The sequence below is a fragment of the Bufo bufo genome, chromosome 7 (genome assembly GCF_905171765.1).
Source record: "Bufo bufo chromosome 7, aBufBuf1.1, whole genome shotgun sequence".
NCBI lineage: Eukaryota > Metazoa > Chordata > Amphibia > Anura > Bufonidae > Bufo > Bufo bufo.
In genome coordinates, this window is record NC_053395.1 from 228069008 (window position 1) to 228088988 (window position 19981).

The following is a 19981-nucleotide window of genomic DNA, read 5'->3' on the forward strand; positions in this document are numbered from 1 at the left end:
TCCGGAGGTTGTGAAGGATGACATGTGAACAAGAGAATGTGCAAAGGGTAACTAGTGAACCATACGGCTGCTTCACGGCACAAGGCCTGGTTGTCACGAGGCAGTCGATCAGCTGAGTTATCGCTGGTAAAACTGGGAGCCAGAAGTCACCATGGAGGAGAGCGGTTTGTAAGTGTACTTTGCAGACTGCCAGTAAAGTGATAACAGCTGAGGTGCCATCAGCCTGATTGGGGTTAGCTCCAGGAGGGTCTGCTGTGGCTATGAAGATAACATCAGCCTGGAGGAAGATCAGGCCCAGGGAGGCTCTAGCTGCATTTCAGGTTATGCAGTGTAGAACTGGCCTTGTGGAGGACTAAGGCGTATTAGTGAAGAGAGCTTGTTCATTTTACATTACAGCTCGTATAGGGTTAGAAACAAGCAGCTGGCCCTTTTACAGGCTGAGAAAAGCCGACAAGCGAGTATTATCGGTAATACAGACCAGCCTAGAGAGCTTTCATCAATGCTCCAATAGTAACTAATCTGAAGATTAATGAAGAACATCCCTAAGTATTTTTTCCCCTTGTGAATGATAAATCTTTCAGTTCTTGCCCGACTAAATTTACAACAAGGATTGTTTTTAGAATGATTTTTTTAAACGTTTGATGAGTAACCCTAAACTTCTGGTCCACATTTACATCCATTCCCCACCCACAGAACATGCCAAGATTTACGGATCCGTGGCGGCTGCAGAGAAGCAGTATGACCTCAGTGATATGCGAAATCCAACAAATAAATCTTCATAAATTAATTGTAAAAAGTCCGTACCCAGGTTAATGTAGAGAGCCAATTTTCCTTTCTGTAGCTCCAGAGTAATATAATCCCCACGCTGTCCTTCTCCGTGAAATAATACGCCTTCGCTCTGCATGCTCTTGAACTTCAGGGAAATGACATCTTTAAATGTGGTCATCAGCTTCTGATTGAACCTGTACAGGAGGGAGCTTCTGCCGTCAAAGTCGGCTACATCAGATTCTAAGATATGAACAAACAAAGAGGCAATTGACAAGCGGTCATGTAAGCACACAAGCAAGGTCAATGATAATGCTGCCTGCTATTGACAGGAACACGAGCGGCATCATTATTGGCAAATATTGGCCACTCACTGTCATCTCACTCGACTGAATCCCCTGATGATTCCCCTGAAAGAACCAGGCAAGAAATATTCTCCTGGATACAATGTAGGCGAAGAATCGCTGGAATAAAAGGACTGGAGTCCCCAATGTGTTTGCAGTGTATGGGGATAGATAAAAGACTTGCATCCAGTAGTTATGGCTTATATAGCCGGGCCCTGTTCACATTTGTCTCCCTTTTCCCACCTTTACCTGTACTTCTGGAAATCCAACCTCCCTGGGAAAAAGTATGCAAAACAGTTGGAGACAGATCAATGCTTTCCTTTAGTCGGGGCAGGTTCTGTTCACTGTTCTAGCCATGTGTCTAAATCCCCCCGGAGCAAAGTGGTTTGTTTGTGCTCCCCCTGGTACTCAACACCCGGTAGCTTCGTCCCGAGCTGTGCCCCTCATCATAGTTCTTCTCTACTAGAAAGAGGCAAACTCTCTGGTGCCACCTACAGGTGAGCAGCTATAGAGAGACACGTCCCCTCTTCTGGAGGTGGACAATCATTTCTCACCGCTGCTCTGTGTTATCAGAGCTATAACCATCGTGTTAATGCAGCAGCAAAAGAAAACAGATTTTAGCGATTCTCATCCACACTCTGCTGAAAAAAAATCTAAAGTTTCAATGAAATGTGTCAATTCATGCTGTGGGTTCTCCCCACGGATTTCTCCCTTTGCAATGCACAGGGTAAAATGTATGCAAAATCTCCTGCAGAATCCACGACAAATCCACATGAGAAGTGAATTCTTCTGCAGATTCAACTCAGATAAATAAATAAAAATCTACAAATCTTTAGCGAGTGTTTACAGGACGCGTTTTGCATTTTTGCGAGCTGTAGATCCACCTGCAGACACCTACCATGAATAATCGACAAGTCCCTTTTTAAAGAGGTGGTCTAGGATCAGAACTGAACTCGGAATACCCCCATTATCATATATTACTTGTTCTAAAACTATAACATGTTATTATGTAACATATTAGTTATTACAATGAAACAAACCACAAGACGCACAGTAGAAGTTTTATATAATGAGCAAAGTAAGAAAGCTGCAGCGACCGCGGTGATTCTGCGTCCGGGAGCGGAGTCAGCGCTTTGATGATCTAAGTGTTTAGAAAACACTGTCAACAAACAGGCGCAGACATAAAAGAGAAAGATCCGCTCATCGTCTGCCGGCCGTATATTCTGCTTAATTGAACGTTAAGCCTCAGCTTCTAAGGACAAACAAATTATGGGGAGAAATGGAGGCGGAAGATTCCCAATATGAGGCCATGACAAGCCTGGCGGTCTCTGGAGGGACCACCTTATAAATGATGAAGCAACGGAAACAAACAAACACTTAACCACCTGCCTTTTATATCCCTACAAAACAAATCCAGATTTCATTAACACATTCACACATACGACAAGATGGAAACACCCGGGAGCTTCTACTTCTCCTGATATTTCTGCATCCCGACTGCACGGATCTTTCTTTATTTTGTCCAAAACCGCAATCCACCATATACCGTATACATAGACAACATAGAAACGTCTATCTATTTATCCCATATGTATCTATCGCATATCTATTATCTATCTATCAATCACCTATCTATCTATCTATTATCTATCTATCTATCTATTATCTATCTATCTATCTATCTATCTATCTATCTATCTATTCTTCCTTCCTTCCATTCTATCTATTGATCTATGAATCTCATATGTACTTATCTATCTACCTATCTATTTAAACCAGGCATCCTCAAACTGCGGCAGTCCAGCTGTTGCAAAACTACAACTCTCAGCATGCCCGAACATCCTACAGGTATCAGCCTACAGCAGGGCATTGTGGGAGTTGTAGTTTTACAACAGCTGGAGGGCCGCAGTTTGAGGATGCCTGATTTAAACTGTCCGTACTAGGTCCCACAATACACAGACAACACACATAGAAACATGAGTCTATCTATCCCATATCCATGATCTATCTATCTATCTATCTATCTATTTATCTATCTCATACAGTACAGATCAAAAGTTTGGACACACCTTCTCATTCAAAGAGTTTTCTTTATTTTCATGACTATGAAGGCATCAAAACTATGAATTACCACATGTGGAATTATATACATAACAAACAAGTGTGAAACAACTGAAAATATGTCATATTCTAGGTTCTTCAAAGTAGCCACCTTTTGCTTTGATTACTGCTTTGCACACTCTTGGCATTCTCTTGATGAGCTTCAAGAGGTAGTCCCCTGAAATGGTCTTCCAACAGTCTTGAAGGAGTTCCCAGAGATGCTTAGCACTTGTTGGCCCTTTTGCCTTCACTCTGCGGTCTAGCTCACCCCAAACCATCTCGATTGGGTTCAGGTCCGGTGACTGTGGAGGCCAGGTCATCTGGCGCAGCACCCTATCACTCTCCTTCATGGTCAAATAGCCCTTACTTTCAAAGTTTTCCCAATTTTTCGGCTGACTGACTGACCTTCATTTCTTAAAGTAATGATGGCCACTCGTTTTTCTTTGCTTAGCTGCTTTTTTCTTGCCATAATACAAATTCTAACAGTCTATTCAGTAGGACTATCAGCTGTGTATCCACCTGACTTCTCCTCAACGCAACTGATGGTCCCAACCCCATTTATAAGGCAAGAAATCCCACTTATTAAACCTGACAGGGCACACCTGTGAAGTGAAGACCATTTCAGGGGACTACCTCTTGAAGCTCATCAAGAGAATGCCAAGAGTGTGCAAAGCAGTAATCAAAGCAAAAGGTGGCTACTTTGAAGAACCTAGAATATGACATATTTTCAGTTGTTTCACACTTGTTTGTTATGTATATAATTCCACATGTGTTAATTCATAGTTTTGATGCCTTCATAGTCATGAAAATAAAGAAAACTCTTTGAATGAGAAGGTGTGTCCAAACTTTTTGTCTGTACTGTATCTATCTATCTATCTATCTATCTATCTATCTATTATCTATTATCTATCTATCTATCTATCTATCTCATATCTATCTATCTATCTATCTATCTATCTATCTATCTATCTATCTATCTCATATCTATCTCATATCTATCTATCTCATATCTATCTCATATCTATCTATCTCATATCTATTATCTATCTATCTATCTATTATCTATCTATGTATCTATCTATCTATCTATCTATCTATCTATTATCTATCTATCTATCTATCTATCTATCTATCTCATATCTATCTATCTATCTATCTATCAAATCAAATCAAATGAAATCAGCTTTATTGGCAGGACTAAATACATTTTAGCATTGCCAAAGCAAGTGGGAAATAATTGGGTAGGGTTGGGGGATAAGGACATATACAGGGTGGGGGTATAGGAGTCCATGGTATATCAGGCTCCTCTCAGTCTATGGCAGGCAATAATATATTGTGCTGCTGTGGCCGCTGTGTTCTCCGCTTCCCCCAGCAGTATGGAGAGTCTCTCTTCCTCCACCATGGAGATGAGGTCTGGGCAGAGATCAGACAGTCTCCTAAAGTGAAGAATGAAAGAAAACCGGCACTCCCATTTTTTGCTGGTGATAGATTTATTGGTCACTCATATGACGCGCAGCGTTTCGGCACTCACAGGTGCCTTTTTCAAACAAGAAGTGAGCAGCAGTATGAGTGGAAGAACATGCAAACAAAACAGGTTTAAATAACCCTCCCCTGGTCATGTGATGATGACATCACGTTGCCGGGGAGACACATAAACAACAATGTGAGTGAACGCCTCCTGTTGAGTCTTCACAGAGGTCACACCCTGGAAAGTAAATTTCAGTTGCACTGTGAAGAGAAACATTGTTGCAAGTAAGTAACACAAATTGTGCATATAAACATATCATGGTAGCAACATTCACTAATTGTTATATATTACAAAATTGTGCAACCAACAATAAATTTCAGTTGCACTGTGAAGAGAAACATTGTTGCAAGTAAGTGACACAAATTGTGCATATGAACATATCCTAATAGGAACATTCATTAATTGCTATATATTGCAACAGTGTGCAACCAACAGAGAGAGAGAGGCAAAAAAGAGGACTAAGCGGTCTTATAAAAGATCTTATAAGAAGCTGTTAATTGCATAGTCCCGGTTTAACCCTTTAGGAGCCAGTGTCTGTAGCCGATGGATCCAAAAAGCCTCGCGTCTGAGTAACATTTCTATACGGTTCCCACCCCGTCTAGGTAAAGTGACTTCTTCAATGATCTGAAACCGGAGTTGTGAGGCATTGTGTCGCTGCTGGTGAAAGTGTTGAGGAATGGGGAGTAGTAAATTCTCATTGCATATGGTAGATTTGTGTTTACCAAAGCGTTCCTTCATGCGCATGCTGGTCTCACCCACATAACACAGACCGCAGGGGCACTTCAGCAGATAGACAACAAAGGAGCTGTCACATGTGAAGTGTCCCCTCACTGGGATCTGCTCACCTGTATGGGGATGTGAGATACATGCCCCTTTAATGACACTTGAGCAGTGGACGCAATTGACTGACAAATTCAAACAAAGAGGATATCCCAGTTCTGTTTTATTACAACAAAGGGCCAAAATCAACAGTACTGATGCAACACCAAAAAAATCCAACCCCAAAAGAATTCCATTTGTGGTCAAATATCATCCGTGGATTAATCGCATCAGATCTGTCATGTATAAACATTGGAATATAGTTAAATCCTCTTACCCCACTGTTGCAGAACTCCAGAACCCTCCCATGATCTGCTACAAAAGGGCAAGAAACATCAGGGACATGGTGATTAGGGCCGACATAGGCAGCAATAAACTAAACATTAGACAAAGGACACTTGCCACTGTCAGAAAGGGCACCTTCCCTTGTCTCAATTGCGTCCACTGCTCAAGTGTCATTAAAGGGGCATGTATCTCACATCCCCATACAGGTGAGCAGATCCCAGTGAGGGGACACTTCACATGTGACAGCTCCTTTGTTGTCTATCTGCTGAAGTGCCCCTGCGGTCTGTGTTATGTGGGTGAGACCAGCATGCGCATGAAGGAACGCTTTGGTAAACACAAATCTACCATACGCAATGAGAATTTACTACTCCCCATTCCTCAACACTTTCACCAGCAGCGACACAATGCCTCACAACTCCGGTTTCAGATCATTGAAGAAGTCACTTTACCTAGACGGGGTGGGAACCGTATAGAAATGTTACTCAGACGCGAGGCTTTTTGGATCCATCGGCTACAGACTCTGGCTCCTAAAGGGTTAAACCGGGACTATGCAATTAACAGCTTCTTATAAGATCTTTTATAAGACCGCTTAGTCCTCTTTTTTGCCTCTCTCTCTCTGTTGGTTGCACACTGTTGCAATATATAGCAATTAATGAATGTTCCTATTAGGATATGTTCATATGCACAATTTGTGTCACTTACTTGCAACAATGTTTCTCTTCACAGTGCAACTGAAATTTATTGTTGGTTGCACAATTTTGTAATATATAACAATTAGTGAATGTTGCTACCATGATATGTTTATATGCACAATTTGTGTTACTTACTTGCAACAATGTTTCTCTTTACAGTGCAACTGAAATTTACTTTCCAGGGTGTGACCTCTGTGAAGACTCAACAGGAGGCGTTCACTCACATTGTTGTTTATGTGTCTCCCCGGCAATGTGATGTCATCATCACATGACCAGGGGAGGGTTATTTAAACCTGTTTTGTTTGCATGTTCTTCCACTCATACTGCTGCTCACTTCTTGTTTGAAAAAGGCACCTGTGAGTGCCGAAACGCTGCGCGTCATATGAGTGACCAATAAATCTATCACCAGCAAAAAATGGGAGTGCCGGTTTTCTTTCATTCTTCTGATTTTGGGATTACCTCCACACAAACCGAGCACCCTTCAACCAGTACGCTGTGCCGCCTGACTTCATTATACAGTCTCCTGAAGTGAGTCTCCCTCACTGCTGAGTATTTGGGGCACCGCAGCAGGAAATGAGCCTCGTCCTCCCCAGCCTCCTGGTCGCACTGCTGGCACAGTCTGCTCTCCCTGGGCATGTACCTCTGTCAGTGACGCCCGGATTCAATGAGCAGGCTGTGGGCGCTCAGTCTGTACCGGCTCAGGATCTGTCGGTCTTTTGGATTGGAGAGTTTCTCCAGATATGGGGCCAGTTTGTACTCCCTCTGCAGGCTCTGGTATACTGTCAGCTTCTGGGATGTTCTCATGTCGTTCCTCCAGACGCTGATATACTCCTCTTTGTACTTGTGTATCGTCCTCTGGATTTCGCCCTTTGTCAGGCTATATTGGTTGGTGGCTTGGGCAGGCTGGGTTTGGGGGACTTGTTGCAGGGTGCTTTGTTTTTCTGTTGCTTCTTGGTGTAGCAAGGCTTTGTGATGGTAGGAGCTGGGACTGCTGCTATGAAGATGGGCTCTGAATGATAGCGCCCTCTTCTGTACATATCTATCTATCTATCTATCTATCTCATATCTATCTCATATTTATTATCTATCTATCAATCTATCTATCTCTCTCTCATATCTATTATCTATCTATCTCTCTCTCATATCTATTATCTATCTATCTACCCATCTCATATCTCATATCTATCTATCTATCTATCTATTATCTATCTATCTATCTATCTATCTATCTATCTATCTATCTATCTATTATCTATCTATCTATCTATCTATCTATCTATTATCTATCTATTATCTATCTATCTATCTATCTACTATCTATCTATCTCATATCTATTATCTATCTATTATCTATCTATCTCATATCTATTATCTATCTATCTATAAAAAAAAAAAATGCCACTGACATAAGGTTGATAAACGGAATATTCTGTGAATCTACTCTCTCTCTCTCTCTTTCTGCTGAAAGCTTTGTTAATCTTTTAAAAAACACATTCTCAAGTCATTTAAACTTCAGAACGTGCGGCTCAGATCTAGAGATGAAATAATACCGGTATGGTGGATATTAAAATCCTGAGAGCAGGTTGTGAATGAAATATCAGTAAAAGTTAATACTTTAAAACAAATGGAGACATTTTTGATTATAGGTAAGCGGCTGCTACAATTTAATGTAAACTCCAAATATAAAATCTGTCATTTAGTAGAAGGTCACGGTGATTGAAAAAGAGATTTCAGCATAAATTTCAAGTAGCGAGTTCAGTTAAGTTCAAGCAATTGAATGTTCTGGTGAAATAGGAGAACCTTATCGCTGGCATCTACAGATAGAGGAGATAGTGACTGAAATGACTCATAATCTCCATGCTGCCATTTTCTATTTGTGCAATAATATGCAATGGATACTCGCAGCGAGATTTCACTTTCATTCTTAATTCTCCTTTTTTTCTCATACACATTTGTACTTTTGCATTATAGGAATTTGCTGATCATTTCAACGTATAACCATGACTGATTTCATTATCAAGAAAAGGTTGAAATACTTATCCTGGCTCTTCAGGCTTACTATGGAAACTATACACAGTGATAGGAAAGAGTGAACTTCAAACACAATAGCATATACAAGTATAAATGTTGAAACTATGTTTCCAAAAGACAATGCTTTTTTACAAAGCATATACAAAATGCAGTACAGATGACAAAGCTGCACATGGTAATTGTATTGTACTTATCCTGAGTTACATCCTGTATTATACTCCAGAGCTGCACTCACTATTCTGCTGGTGCAGTCACTGTGTACATACATTACTTCTCCTGTACTGATCCTGAATTACACCCTGTATTATACTCCAGAGCTGCACTCAGTATTCTGCTGGTGGAGTCACTGTGTACATACATGACATTATTTATCCTGTACTGATCCTGAGTTACATCCTGTATTATACTCCAGAGCTGCACTCACTATTCTGCTGGTGCAGTCACTGTGTCCATACATTACTTATCCTGTACTGATCCTGGGTTACATCCTGTATCATACTCCAGAGCTGCACTCACTATTCTGCTGGTGCAGTCACTGTGTCCATACATTACTTATCCTGTACTGATTCTGAATTACACCCTGTATTATACTCCAGAGCTGCACTCAGTATTCTGCTGGTGGAGTCACTGTGTACATACATTACATTACTTATCCTGTACTGATCCTGAGTTGCATCCTGTATTATACTCCAGAGCTGCACTCACTATTCTGCTGGTGCAGTCACTGTGTACATACATTACATTACTTATCCTGTACTGATCCAGAGGTACATCCCGTATTATACTCCAGAGATGCACTCACTATTCTGCTGGTGCAGTCACTGTGTACATACATTACTTATCCTGTACTGCTCCTGGGTTACATCCTGTATTATAATGCAGAGCTGCACTCACTATTCTGCTGGTGCAGTCACTGTGTACATACATTACTTATCCTGTACTGATCCTGAGTTACATCCTGTATTATAATGCAGAGCTGCTCTCACTATTCTGCTGGTGCAGTCACTGTGTCCATACATTACTTATCCTGTACTGATCCTGGGTTACATCCTGTATTATACTCCAGAGCTGCACTCACTATTCTGCTGGTGCAGTCACTGTGTCCATACATTACTTATCCTGTACTGATCCTGGGTTACATCCTGTATCATACTCCAGAGCTGCACTCACTATTCTGCTGGTGCAGTCACTGTGTCCATACATTACTTATCCTGTACTGATTCTGAATTACACCCTGTATTATATTCCAGAGCTGCACTCAGTATTCTGCTGGTGGAGTCACTGTGTACATACATTACATTACTTATCCTGTACTGATCCTGGGTTACATCCTGTATCATACTCCAGAGCTGCACTCACTATTCTGCTGGTGCAGTCACTGTGTCCATACATTACTTATCCTGTACTGATTCTGAATTACACCCTGTATTATACTCCAGAGCTGCACTCAGTATTCTGCTGGTGGAGTCACTGTGTACATACATTACATTACTTATCCTGTACTGATCCTGAGTTGCATCCTGTATTATACTCCAGAGCTGCACTCACTATTCTGCTGGTGCAGTCACTGTGTACATACATTACATTACTTATCCTGTACTGATCCAGAGGTACATCCCGTATTATACTCCAGAGATGCACTCACTATTCTGCTGGTGCAGTCACTGTGTACATACATTACTTATCCTGTACTGATCCTGAGTTACATCCTGTATTATACTCCAGAGCTGCACTCACTATTCTGCTGGTGCAGTCACTGTGTACATACATTACTTATCCTGTACTGCTCCTGGGTTACATCCTGTATTATAATGCAGAGCTGCACTCACTATTCTGCTGGTGCAGTCACTGTGTACATACATTACTTATCCTGTACTGATCCTGAGTTACATCCTGTATTATAATGCAGAGCTGCTCTCACTATTCTGCTGGTGCAGTCACTGTGTCCATACATTACTTATCCTGTACTGATCCTGGGTTACATCCTGTATTATACTCCAGAGCTGCACTCACTATTCTGCTGGTGCAGTCACTGTGTCCATACATTACTTATCCTGTACTGATCCTGGGTTACATCCTGTATCATACTCCAGAGCTGCACTCACTATTCTGCTGGTGCAGTCACTGTGTCCATACATTACTTATCCTGTACTGATTCTGAATTACACCCTGTATTATATTCCAGAGCTGCACTCAGTATTCTGCTGGTGGAGTCACTGTGTACATACATTACATTACTTTTCCTGTACTGATCCTGAGTTGCATCCTGTATTATACTCCAGAGCTGCACTCACTATTCTGCTGGTGCAGTCACTGTGTACATACATTACATTACTTATCCTGTACTGATCCAGAGTTACATCCCGTATTATACTCCAGAGCTGCACTCACTATTCTGCTGGTGCAGTCACTGTGTACATACATTACTTATCCTGTACTGCTCCTGGGTTACATCCTGTATTATAATGCAGAGCTGCACTCACTATTCTGCTGGTGCAGTCACTGTGTACATACATTACTTATCCTGTACTGATCCTGAGTTACATCCTGTATTATACCCCAGAGCTGCACTCACTATTCTGCTGGTGCAGTCACTGTGTACATACATTACATTACTTATCCTTTACTGATCCTGAGTTACATCCTGTATAATACTCCAGAGCTGCACTCATTATTCTGCTGGTGCAGTCACTGTGTCAATACATTACTTATCCTGTACTGATTCTGAATTACACCCTGTATTATACTCCAGAGCTGCACTCAGTATTCTGCTGGTGGAGTCACTGTGTACATACATTACATTACTTATCCTGTACTGATCCTGAGTTACATCCTGTATTATACTCCAGAGCTGCACTCACTATTCTGCTGGTGCAGTCACTGTGTACATACATTACATTACTTATCCTGTACTGATCCAGAGTTACATCCTGTATTATACTCCAGAGCTGCACTCACTATTCTGCTGGTTGAGTCATTGTGTACATACATTACTTATCCTGTAATGATCCTGAGTTACATCCTGTATTATACTCCAGAGCTGCACTCACTATTCTGCTGGTGCAGTCACTGTGTACATACATTACTTATCCTGTACTGCTCCTGGGTTACATCCTGTATTATAATGCAGAGCTGCACTCACTATTCTGCTGGGGCAGTCACTGTGTACATACATTACTTATCCTGTACTGATCCTGAGTTACATCCTGTATTATACTCCAGAGCTGCACTCACTATTCTGCTGGTGCAGTCACTGTGTACATACATTACTTATCCTGTACTGATCCTGAGTTACATCCTGTATTATACCCCAGAGCTGCACTCACTATTCTGCTGGTGCAGTCACTGTGTACATACATTCATTACTTATCCTGTACTGATCCTGAGTTACATCCTGTATTATAATGCAGAGCTGTGCTCACTATTATTGCAGGTGCAGTCACTGTGTCCATACATTACTTATCCTGTACTGATCCTGGGTTACATCCTGTTTTATACTCCACAGCTGCACTCACTATTCTGCTGGTGGAATCACTGTGTACATACATTACATTACTTATCCTGTACTGATCCTGAGTTACATCCTGTATTATAATGCAGAGCTGCGCTCACTATTCTGCTGGTGCAGTCACTGTGTCCATACATTACTTATCCTGTACTAATCCTGAGTTACATCCTGTATTATACTCCAGAGCTGCACTCACTATTCTGCTGGTGGAATCACTGTGTACATACATTACATTACTTATCCTGTACTGATCCTGAGTTACATCCTGTATAATACTCCAGAGCTGCACTCACTATTCTGCTGGTGCAGTCGCTGTGTACATGCATTACTTATCCTGTACTGATCCTGAGTTGCATCCTGCATTATACTCCAGAGCTGCCCTCACCATTCTCCTAGTATAGTCACTATGTCGATAAATTACATTACTTATCCTGTGCTGTTCAATACCTTTTCAGAAAAAAAAAACTGCTTTTCATAGTTGATGTCCTCTCTGGCTATAACTGTAGCAGATTCCTATAAAGATTATCCCCATTATTTTTTTTTATTCCATAGCTACTATTAGAGAACATGGAAAGTCTCAAAGTAAGAATATAATCAAAATAACAAGGACCCCACAACCTATACTAAACGTAAACACAATGAGGTCTCGTCATCTCAAATTGCCCTTTTTAGCTCCTCTCTTCCAGTCCTTCAGTGACGCGATTATTACATGTTGGTTCCATTATTATACCCCCTATGTAATGTGCTATAACTGATGAAGCCTGACTCTATGCATTACGTATAAGTTACAAGACAATGAGGCTGAGCAGAATTCCTCTGTGCAGATGGTAATATTCCTACCTGCTTCACATCCCATTGATCTTATTATCAAGAATGACGCCGGTGCATTAAGTAAAGGGAAAAGCTTTTAATTTACATATCATTATCTGCCAGCAAGATAAACATCAGAAAGGCCGGTTCTTGTGAACCTGCTTGTTGTATCGAGACTAGAAAATATCTACATAATGAACACAAGTCAGCTTGAAAGATACGTATAAATATTTATGCCTGAATAATCGCTGATTACATGTCTGGATGAACTGTAGAAAAAGACAAAACACGAAGTAATTAATTCTGATCACATCTGATCAATGTCACTTACAATCCTGCCGAGCTCGCCATTAATCGTTTTTTCAAAAAATAAACATATTTACATGTAAATTCCTGCCCGATAGGTGTTCACTGGGATATGACTTCATTCTAGTCATTTAAAGAGACATCCACATAAAAGAAACAAACATTTGAAATGCCATTGTAGTGTCCCACATATGTGTGTAAGGTCCACTCCAAATTGTTATATAGAGTATGATGTCATTTTTCACTATTCCTTTGTCTATGCTGCTGAATCCATATTTCAGGCTGGTAGCATGCATTACATATTTCCACCACTAGAGGTCACCATTACACCATTTATACAGTTCAGCCACAGGAAGTTAGACGGAGATTAGGAGATGGAAGTTGGGAGGAAGGAGAGGAGACAGGTTTGTCTCTGTTCTCCCGGGGGCGTAGCCCAGGGAACCAATTTACCTCAACCTTTGAGTCCAAGATTAGGACTATCTGATTCCACACTGTAGATTAACCTTACGGGGTATAAAGTGAATTATCACTTTGAGAAGCGCAACCTTTTAAAATAATGAAGCAGAGAGTTTGCCTGCCATGAGGGAGATCGCCCTTGGGTTGCTGAATTGCTGAACTATAGACTATTGATAAAGGAGGATAACTGCCATTTATCAGGTTTTAGTCACCTTTGCATTAGGTGGAGAGTTTCTAAGCTACAGGCTGCCCACCGTAACCAAGGACAGAAAGGCCATCTGTTAGAAAGCTTACTTACAGAGGATCTAAACTACTATTGAAAGGCTGAGTAACAAAATCAAGATCAGGAACCAAGTGCAAGTAAGAATATCACCTCTACTAAAGTGAGCTGGAGCTAACCTCTACACTTCATCTCCAGGAGCCTGTTAATTTGGATTTGCAGCTTTACCATTTTTGCCATCTGTATGCAAGACAAAGTGATGATATTGGATGCCTTACTACATCTGACAAGTAAAGTTCCTGTTTGGTTCAACTACTGCCTCATTCCTCATTCTTCTGCTCCATCTCTTTATTGCACCTTACGGTGCTGGCGTCACGAACTACAACAAAGGGGCCCAGCCACCAAAGCACCCTAAACACCATCAAGTGCACCTCAACTTCCATCTGGCTGGTGTTCCCTGCAACCGAGAGTGCCTCTGGGGAATTAGTGCTGTCTTCCCATCCACTGCACGCCGGCCCCAGGGGATAACTTAACTGAGTAAATGAACTACTACATCCACCGACTCACCACCACTACACTCACTACCCCCTGTGTTCCGGCACCTTGCACTATTAGGAAAACTCAAATCAGTGTGGACGACGTAGATGGGACCTCCACCATTTCCAAAACCAAGCAGGATTATTTTAGGCAAAAGTTGATTTTTGCAGGGACTTTGGCACTAAAACACAAATGTGTCCTTGCTTATATTTCCTCTTCCAATGCAAACTTTTCAGCAGCCACATCTACCGTATACCATTTATAGTACTATTATTTTCTTAGGACAACCTCAGGTATGAAGCTCTGGGTTAATTCTTCCTACCTCACCCATAGTTAAGACCCTGGTGAGATAAATCAGCTCACAGTATCTGGCAGATAAAAGCATTACCAATCATCAAACATAAATAGGTCATAGTCCTCTTTTCAGTGGACAGAGGCCATGTAATACATAGAATATTAAAAAACTAATACCATGGAGATTTTCACAGGCATCGACTTGAAGTCACATAATTCTTCTGGTGAGTTACAATGGCTATGATATCTCAGGTCACATTAGTATTTGCAGGGACTAAGGCCTCTTTCACACTTGCGTTGTTGGGATCCGGCATGCACTTCCGTTGCCGGAGGTGCCTGCCGGATCCGGAAAAACGCAAGTGTACTGAAAGCATTTGAAGATGGAACCGTCTTCCAAATGCTTTCAGTGTTACTATGGCACCCAGGACGCTATTAAAGTCCTGGTTGCCATAGTAGGAGCGGGGAGCGGGGGAGCAGTATACTTACAGTCCGTGCGGCTCCCGGGGCGCTCCAGAATGACGTCAAAGCGCCCCATGCGCATGGATAACGTTATCCATGCGATCACGTGATCCATGCGCTTGGGGCGCCCTGACGTCACTCTGGAGCGCCCGGGGAGCCGCTTGGACGGTAAGTATGCTGCTCCCCCGCTCCCCGCTACACTTTACCATGGCTGACAGGACTTTAGCGTCCCGGCAGCCATGGTAACCACTCTGAAAAAGCTAAATGTCGGCTCCGGCAATGCGCCGAAACGATGTTTAGCTTAAGGCCGGATCAGGATCAATGCCTTCCAATGGGCATTAATTCTGGATCCGGCCTTGCGGCAAGTGTTCCGGATTTTTGGCCGGAGCAAAAAGCGCAGCATGCTGCGGTATTTTCTCCGGCCAACAAACGTTCCGTACCGGAACTGAAGACATCCTGATGCATCCTGAACGGATTTCTCTCCATTCAGAATGCATTAGGATAATCCTGATCAGGATTCTTCCGGCATAGAGCCCCGACGACGGAACTCTATGCCGGAAGACAATAACGCAAGTGTGAAAGAGCCCTTAGAAATGACATGTGACAACCTAAACGTCCTAGCAAATCCATGGCATTGTATTATATTGCCTCATATTATGAAGTTATGACCAACGTTTCAGGCAGAAATGTTGCTGAGGAAATTGTATGAAAAAGAAAATCTTGCCTGCACAGGAGGCATCCTATTAGAAGTTAGGAATTAAAAATGTGTATCTTTAAAACCCTTTTGAAAATGTAAGATACTTACTGTAAGAGCAGCCGTACACCTCTATCCTCATTCCTATTCTTCCACTTGGGTTCCAATCCATTGGAATAAAGCGAAGAAATCTGGCTTTGATGGAATGCTGAAATTTCTGACTGACTACACCATCTGCATTTGTGTTTCCTGAAAACACCTGTTGATACAGAGAAAGAAATAAGAAGCAAATTAATATCAAGCAATTTCACTATAAATATTTATACCAATAGATAAAATAAAACTGCCATCCTTGTCCTTGGTCTGATCAAGAGTACAGAATGGGAACTGAGGGGTATAAATAAAAAGGAATGTACAGAATTTTCATTCCCAACATGTTTCAGGTCTGTTAATTTAAAATGACCTTTACAAACGTCTTTCTGAGGTGTTCAAAGTCTGTTCAGGGAAGAAGGTGTATTTATAAAGAGACCCTTGTGTCACACTGATAGTTATTTCAGTAGCATAATAAAAGTTCCTGGGCTAAAAGGTATGGATAGTCTACAAAATACCATTTCATGTTCTAAATGCACATACCATCAAAACACTAGGATAAAGCAAAATTTTTTAGATTGTTCAAGCTGTGTTAAGAGTAATGCTACTAAAATAATACTGCCTCCTATTTACAAGAATATAACTACTATAATACTGCCTCCTTTACAAGAATATCACTACTATAATACTGCTCCTGTGTACAAGAATATAACTACTATAATACTGCTTCCTATGTACAAGAATATAACTACTATAATACTGCTCCTATGTACAAGAATATAACTACTATAATACTGCTCCTATGTACAAGAATATAACTACTATAATACTGCTCCTATGTACAAGAATATAACTACTATAATACTGCTCCTATGTACAAGAATATAACTACTATAATACTGCCCCCTATGTACAAGAATATAACTACTATAATACTGCTCCTATGTACAAGAATATAACTACTATAATACTGCTCCTATGTACAAGAATATAACTACAATAATACTGTCTCCTATGTACAAGAATATAACTACTATAATACTGCTCCTATGTACAAGAATATAACTGCCATAATACTGCCCCCTATGTACAAGAATATAACTACTATAATACTGCTCCTATGTACAAGAATATAACTACTATAATACTGCTCATATGTACAAGAATATAACTACTATAATACTGCCTCCTATGAACAAGAATATAACTACTATAATACTGCTCCTATGTACAAGAATATAACTACTATAATACTGCTCCTATGTACAAGAATATAACTACTATAATACTGCTCCTATGTACAAGAATATAACTACTATAATACTGCTCCTATGTACAAGAATATAACTACTATAATACTGCTCCTATGTACAAGAATATAACTACTATAATACTGCTCCTATGTACAAGAATATAACTACTATAATACTGCCCCCTATGTACAAGAATATAACTACTATAATACTGCTCCTATGTACAAGAATATAACTACTATAATACTGCTCCTATGTACAAGAATATAACTACTATAATACTGCTCCTATGTACAAGAATATAACTACTATAATACTGCATGTACAAGAATATAACTACTATAATACTGCATGTACAAGAATATAACTACTATAATACTGCATGTACAAGAATATAACTACTATAATACTGCTCCTATGTACAAGAATATAACTGCTATAATACTGCCTCCTATGAACAAGAATATAACTACTATAATACTGCTCCTATGTACAAGAATATAACTACTATAATACTGCTCCTATGTGCAAGAATATAACTGCTATAATACTGCTCCTATGTACAGGAATATAACTTCTATAACACTGCTCCTATGTACAAGAATATAACTACTATAATACTGCTCCTATGTACAAGAATATAACTACTATAATACTACCTCCTATGTACAAGAATATAACTACTATAATACTGCTCCTATGTACAAGAATATAACTACTATAATACTGCTCCTATGTACAAGAATATAACTACTATAATACTACTCCTATGCATAAGACTATAACTACTATAATACTGACCTTATGTACAAGAATATAACTACTATAATACTGCTCCTATGTACAAGAATAGAACTACTATAACACTGCTCCTATGTGCAAGAATATAACTACTATAATACTGCCTCCTATGTACAAGAATATAACTACTATAATACTGCCTCCTATGTACTAGAATATAACTACTATAATACTGCTCCTATGTACAAGAATATAACTACTATAATACTGCTCCTATGTACAAGAATATAACTACTATAATACTGCTCCTATGTACAAGAATATAACTACTATAATACTGCCTCCTATGTATAAGAATATAACTACTATAATACTGCCTCCTATGTACAAGAATATAACTACTATAATACTGCTCCTATGTACAAGAATATAACTATTATAATACTGCCTCCTATGTACAAGAATATAACTACTATAATACTGCTCCTATGTACAAGAATATAACTACTATAATACTGCTCCTATGTACAAGAATATATCTACTATAATACTGCTGCTATGTACATGAATATAACTACTATAATACTGCTGCTATGTACAAGAATATAACTACTATAATACTGCTCCTATGTACAAGAATATAACTACTATAATACTGCCTCCTATGTATAAGAATATAACTACTATAATACTGCCTCCTATGTACAAGAATATAACTACTATAATACTGCTCCTATGTACAAGAATATAACTATTATAATACTGCTCCTATGTACAAGAATATAACTACTATAATACTGCTCCTATGTACATGAATATAACTACTATAATACTGCTGCTATGTACAAGAATATAACTACTATAATACTGCTCCTATGTACAAGAATATAACTACTATAATACTGCCCCTATGTACATGAATATAACTACTATAATACTGCCTCCTATGTACAAGAATATAACTACTATAATACTGCTCCTATGTACAAGAATATAACTACTATAATACTGCTGCTATGTACAAGAATATAACTACTATAATACTGCTCCTATGTACAAGAATATATCTACTATAATACTGCTGCTATGTACATGAATATAACTACTATAATACTGCTGCTATGTACAAGAATATAACTACTATAATACTGCTCCTATGTACAAGAATATAACTACTATAATACTGCTACTATGCATAAGAATATAGCTACTATAATACTGCTCCTATGTACAGGAATACAACTACTATAATACTGCTCCTATGTACAAGAATATAACTACTATAATACTGCTCCTATGTACAAGAATATAACTACTATAATACTGCTCCTATATACAAGAATATAACTACTATAATACTGCTCCTATGTACAAGAATATAACTACTATAATACTGCTCCCTATGTACAAGAATATAACTACTATAATACTGCTCCTATGTACAAGAATATAACTACTATAATACTGCTACTATGCATAAGAATATAGCTACTATAATACTGCTCCTATGTACAGGAATACAACTACTATAATACTGCTCCTATGTACAAGAATATAACTACTATAATACTGCTCCTATGTACAAGAATATAACTACTATAATACTGCTCCTATGTACAAGAATATAACTACTATAATACTGCTACTATGCATAAGAATATAGCTACTATAATACTGCTCCTATGTACAGGAATACAACTACTATAATACTGCTCCTATGTACAAGAATATAACTACTATAATACTGCTCCTATGTACAAGAATATAACTACTATAATACTGCTCCTATATACAAGAATATAACTACTATAATACTGCTCCTATGTACAAGAATATAACTACTATAATACTGCCTCCTATGTACAAGAATATAACTACTATAATACTGCCTCCTATGTACAAGAATATAACTACTATAATACTGCTCCTATGTACAAGAATATAACTACTATAATACTGCTCCTATGTACAAGTATATAACTACTATAATACTGCTCCTATGTACAAGAATATAACTACTATAGTACTGCTCCTATATACAAGAATATA

At 39.4% G+C, this 19981-nt stretch overlaps 1 protein-coding gene across 1 annotated transcript in view; it reads right to left on the bottom strand.

The window, feature by feature from the left end:
- Positions 1 to 19981, bottom strand: part of CNTNAP5 (contactin associated protein family member 5) — a 354415-nt gene that overhangs the window by 242397 nt on the left and 92037 nt on the right. Inside the window, exons 3-4 of the mRNA XM_040439843.1 lie at positions 15960 to 16107; positions 805 to 1008 (exon numbers count right to left, since the gene is read on the bottom strand). Coding sequence (XP_040295777.1) covers positions 805 to 1008; positions 15960 to 16107 — 352 coding nt within the window. The remainder of the gene's footprint in view (positions 1 to 804; positions 1009 to 15959; positions 16108 to 19981) is intronic.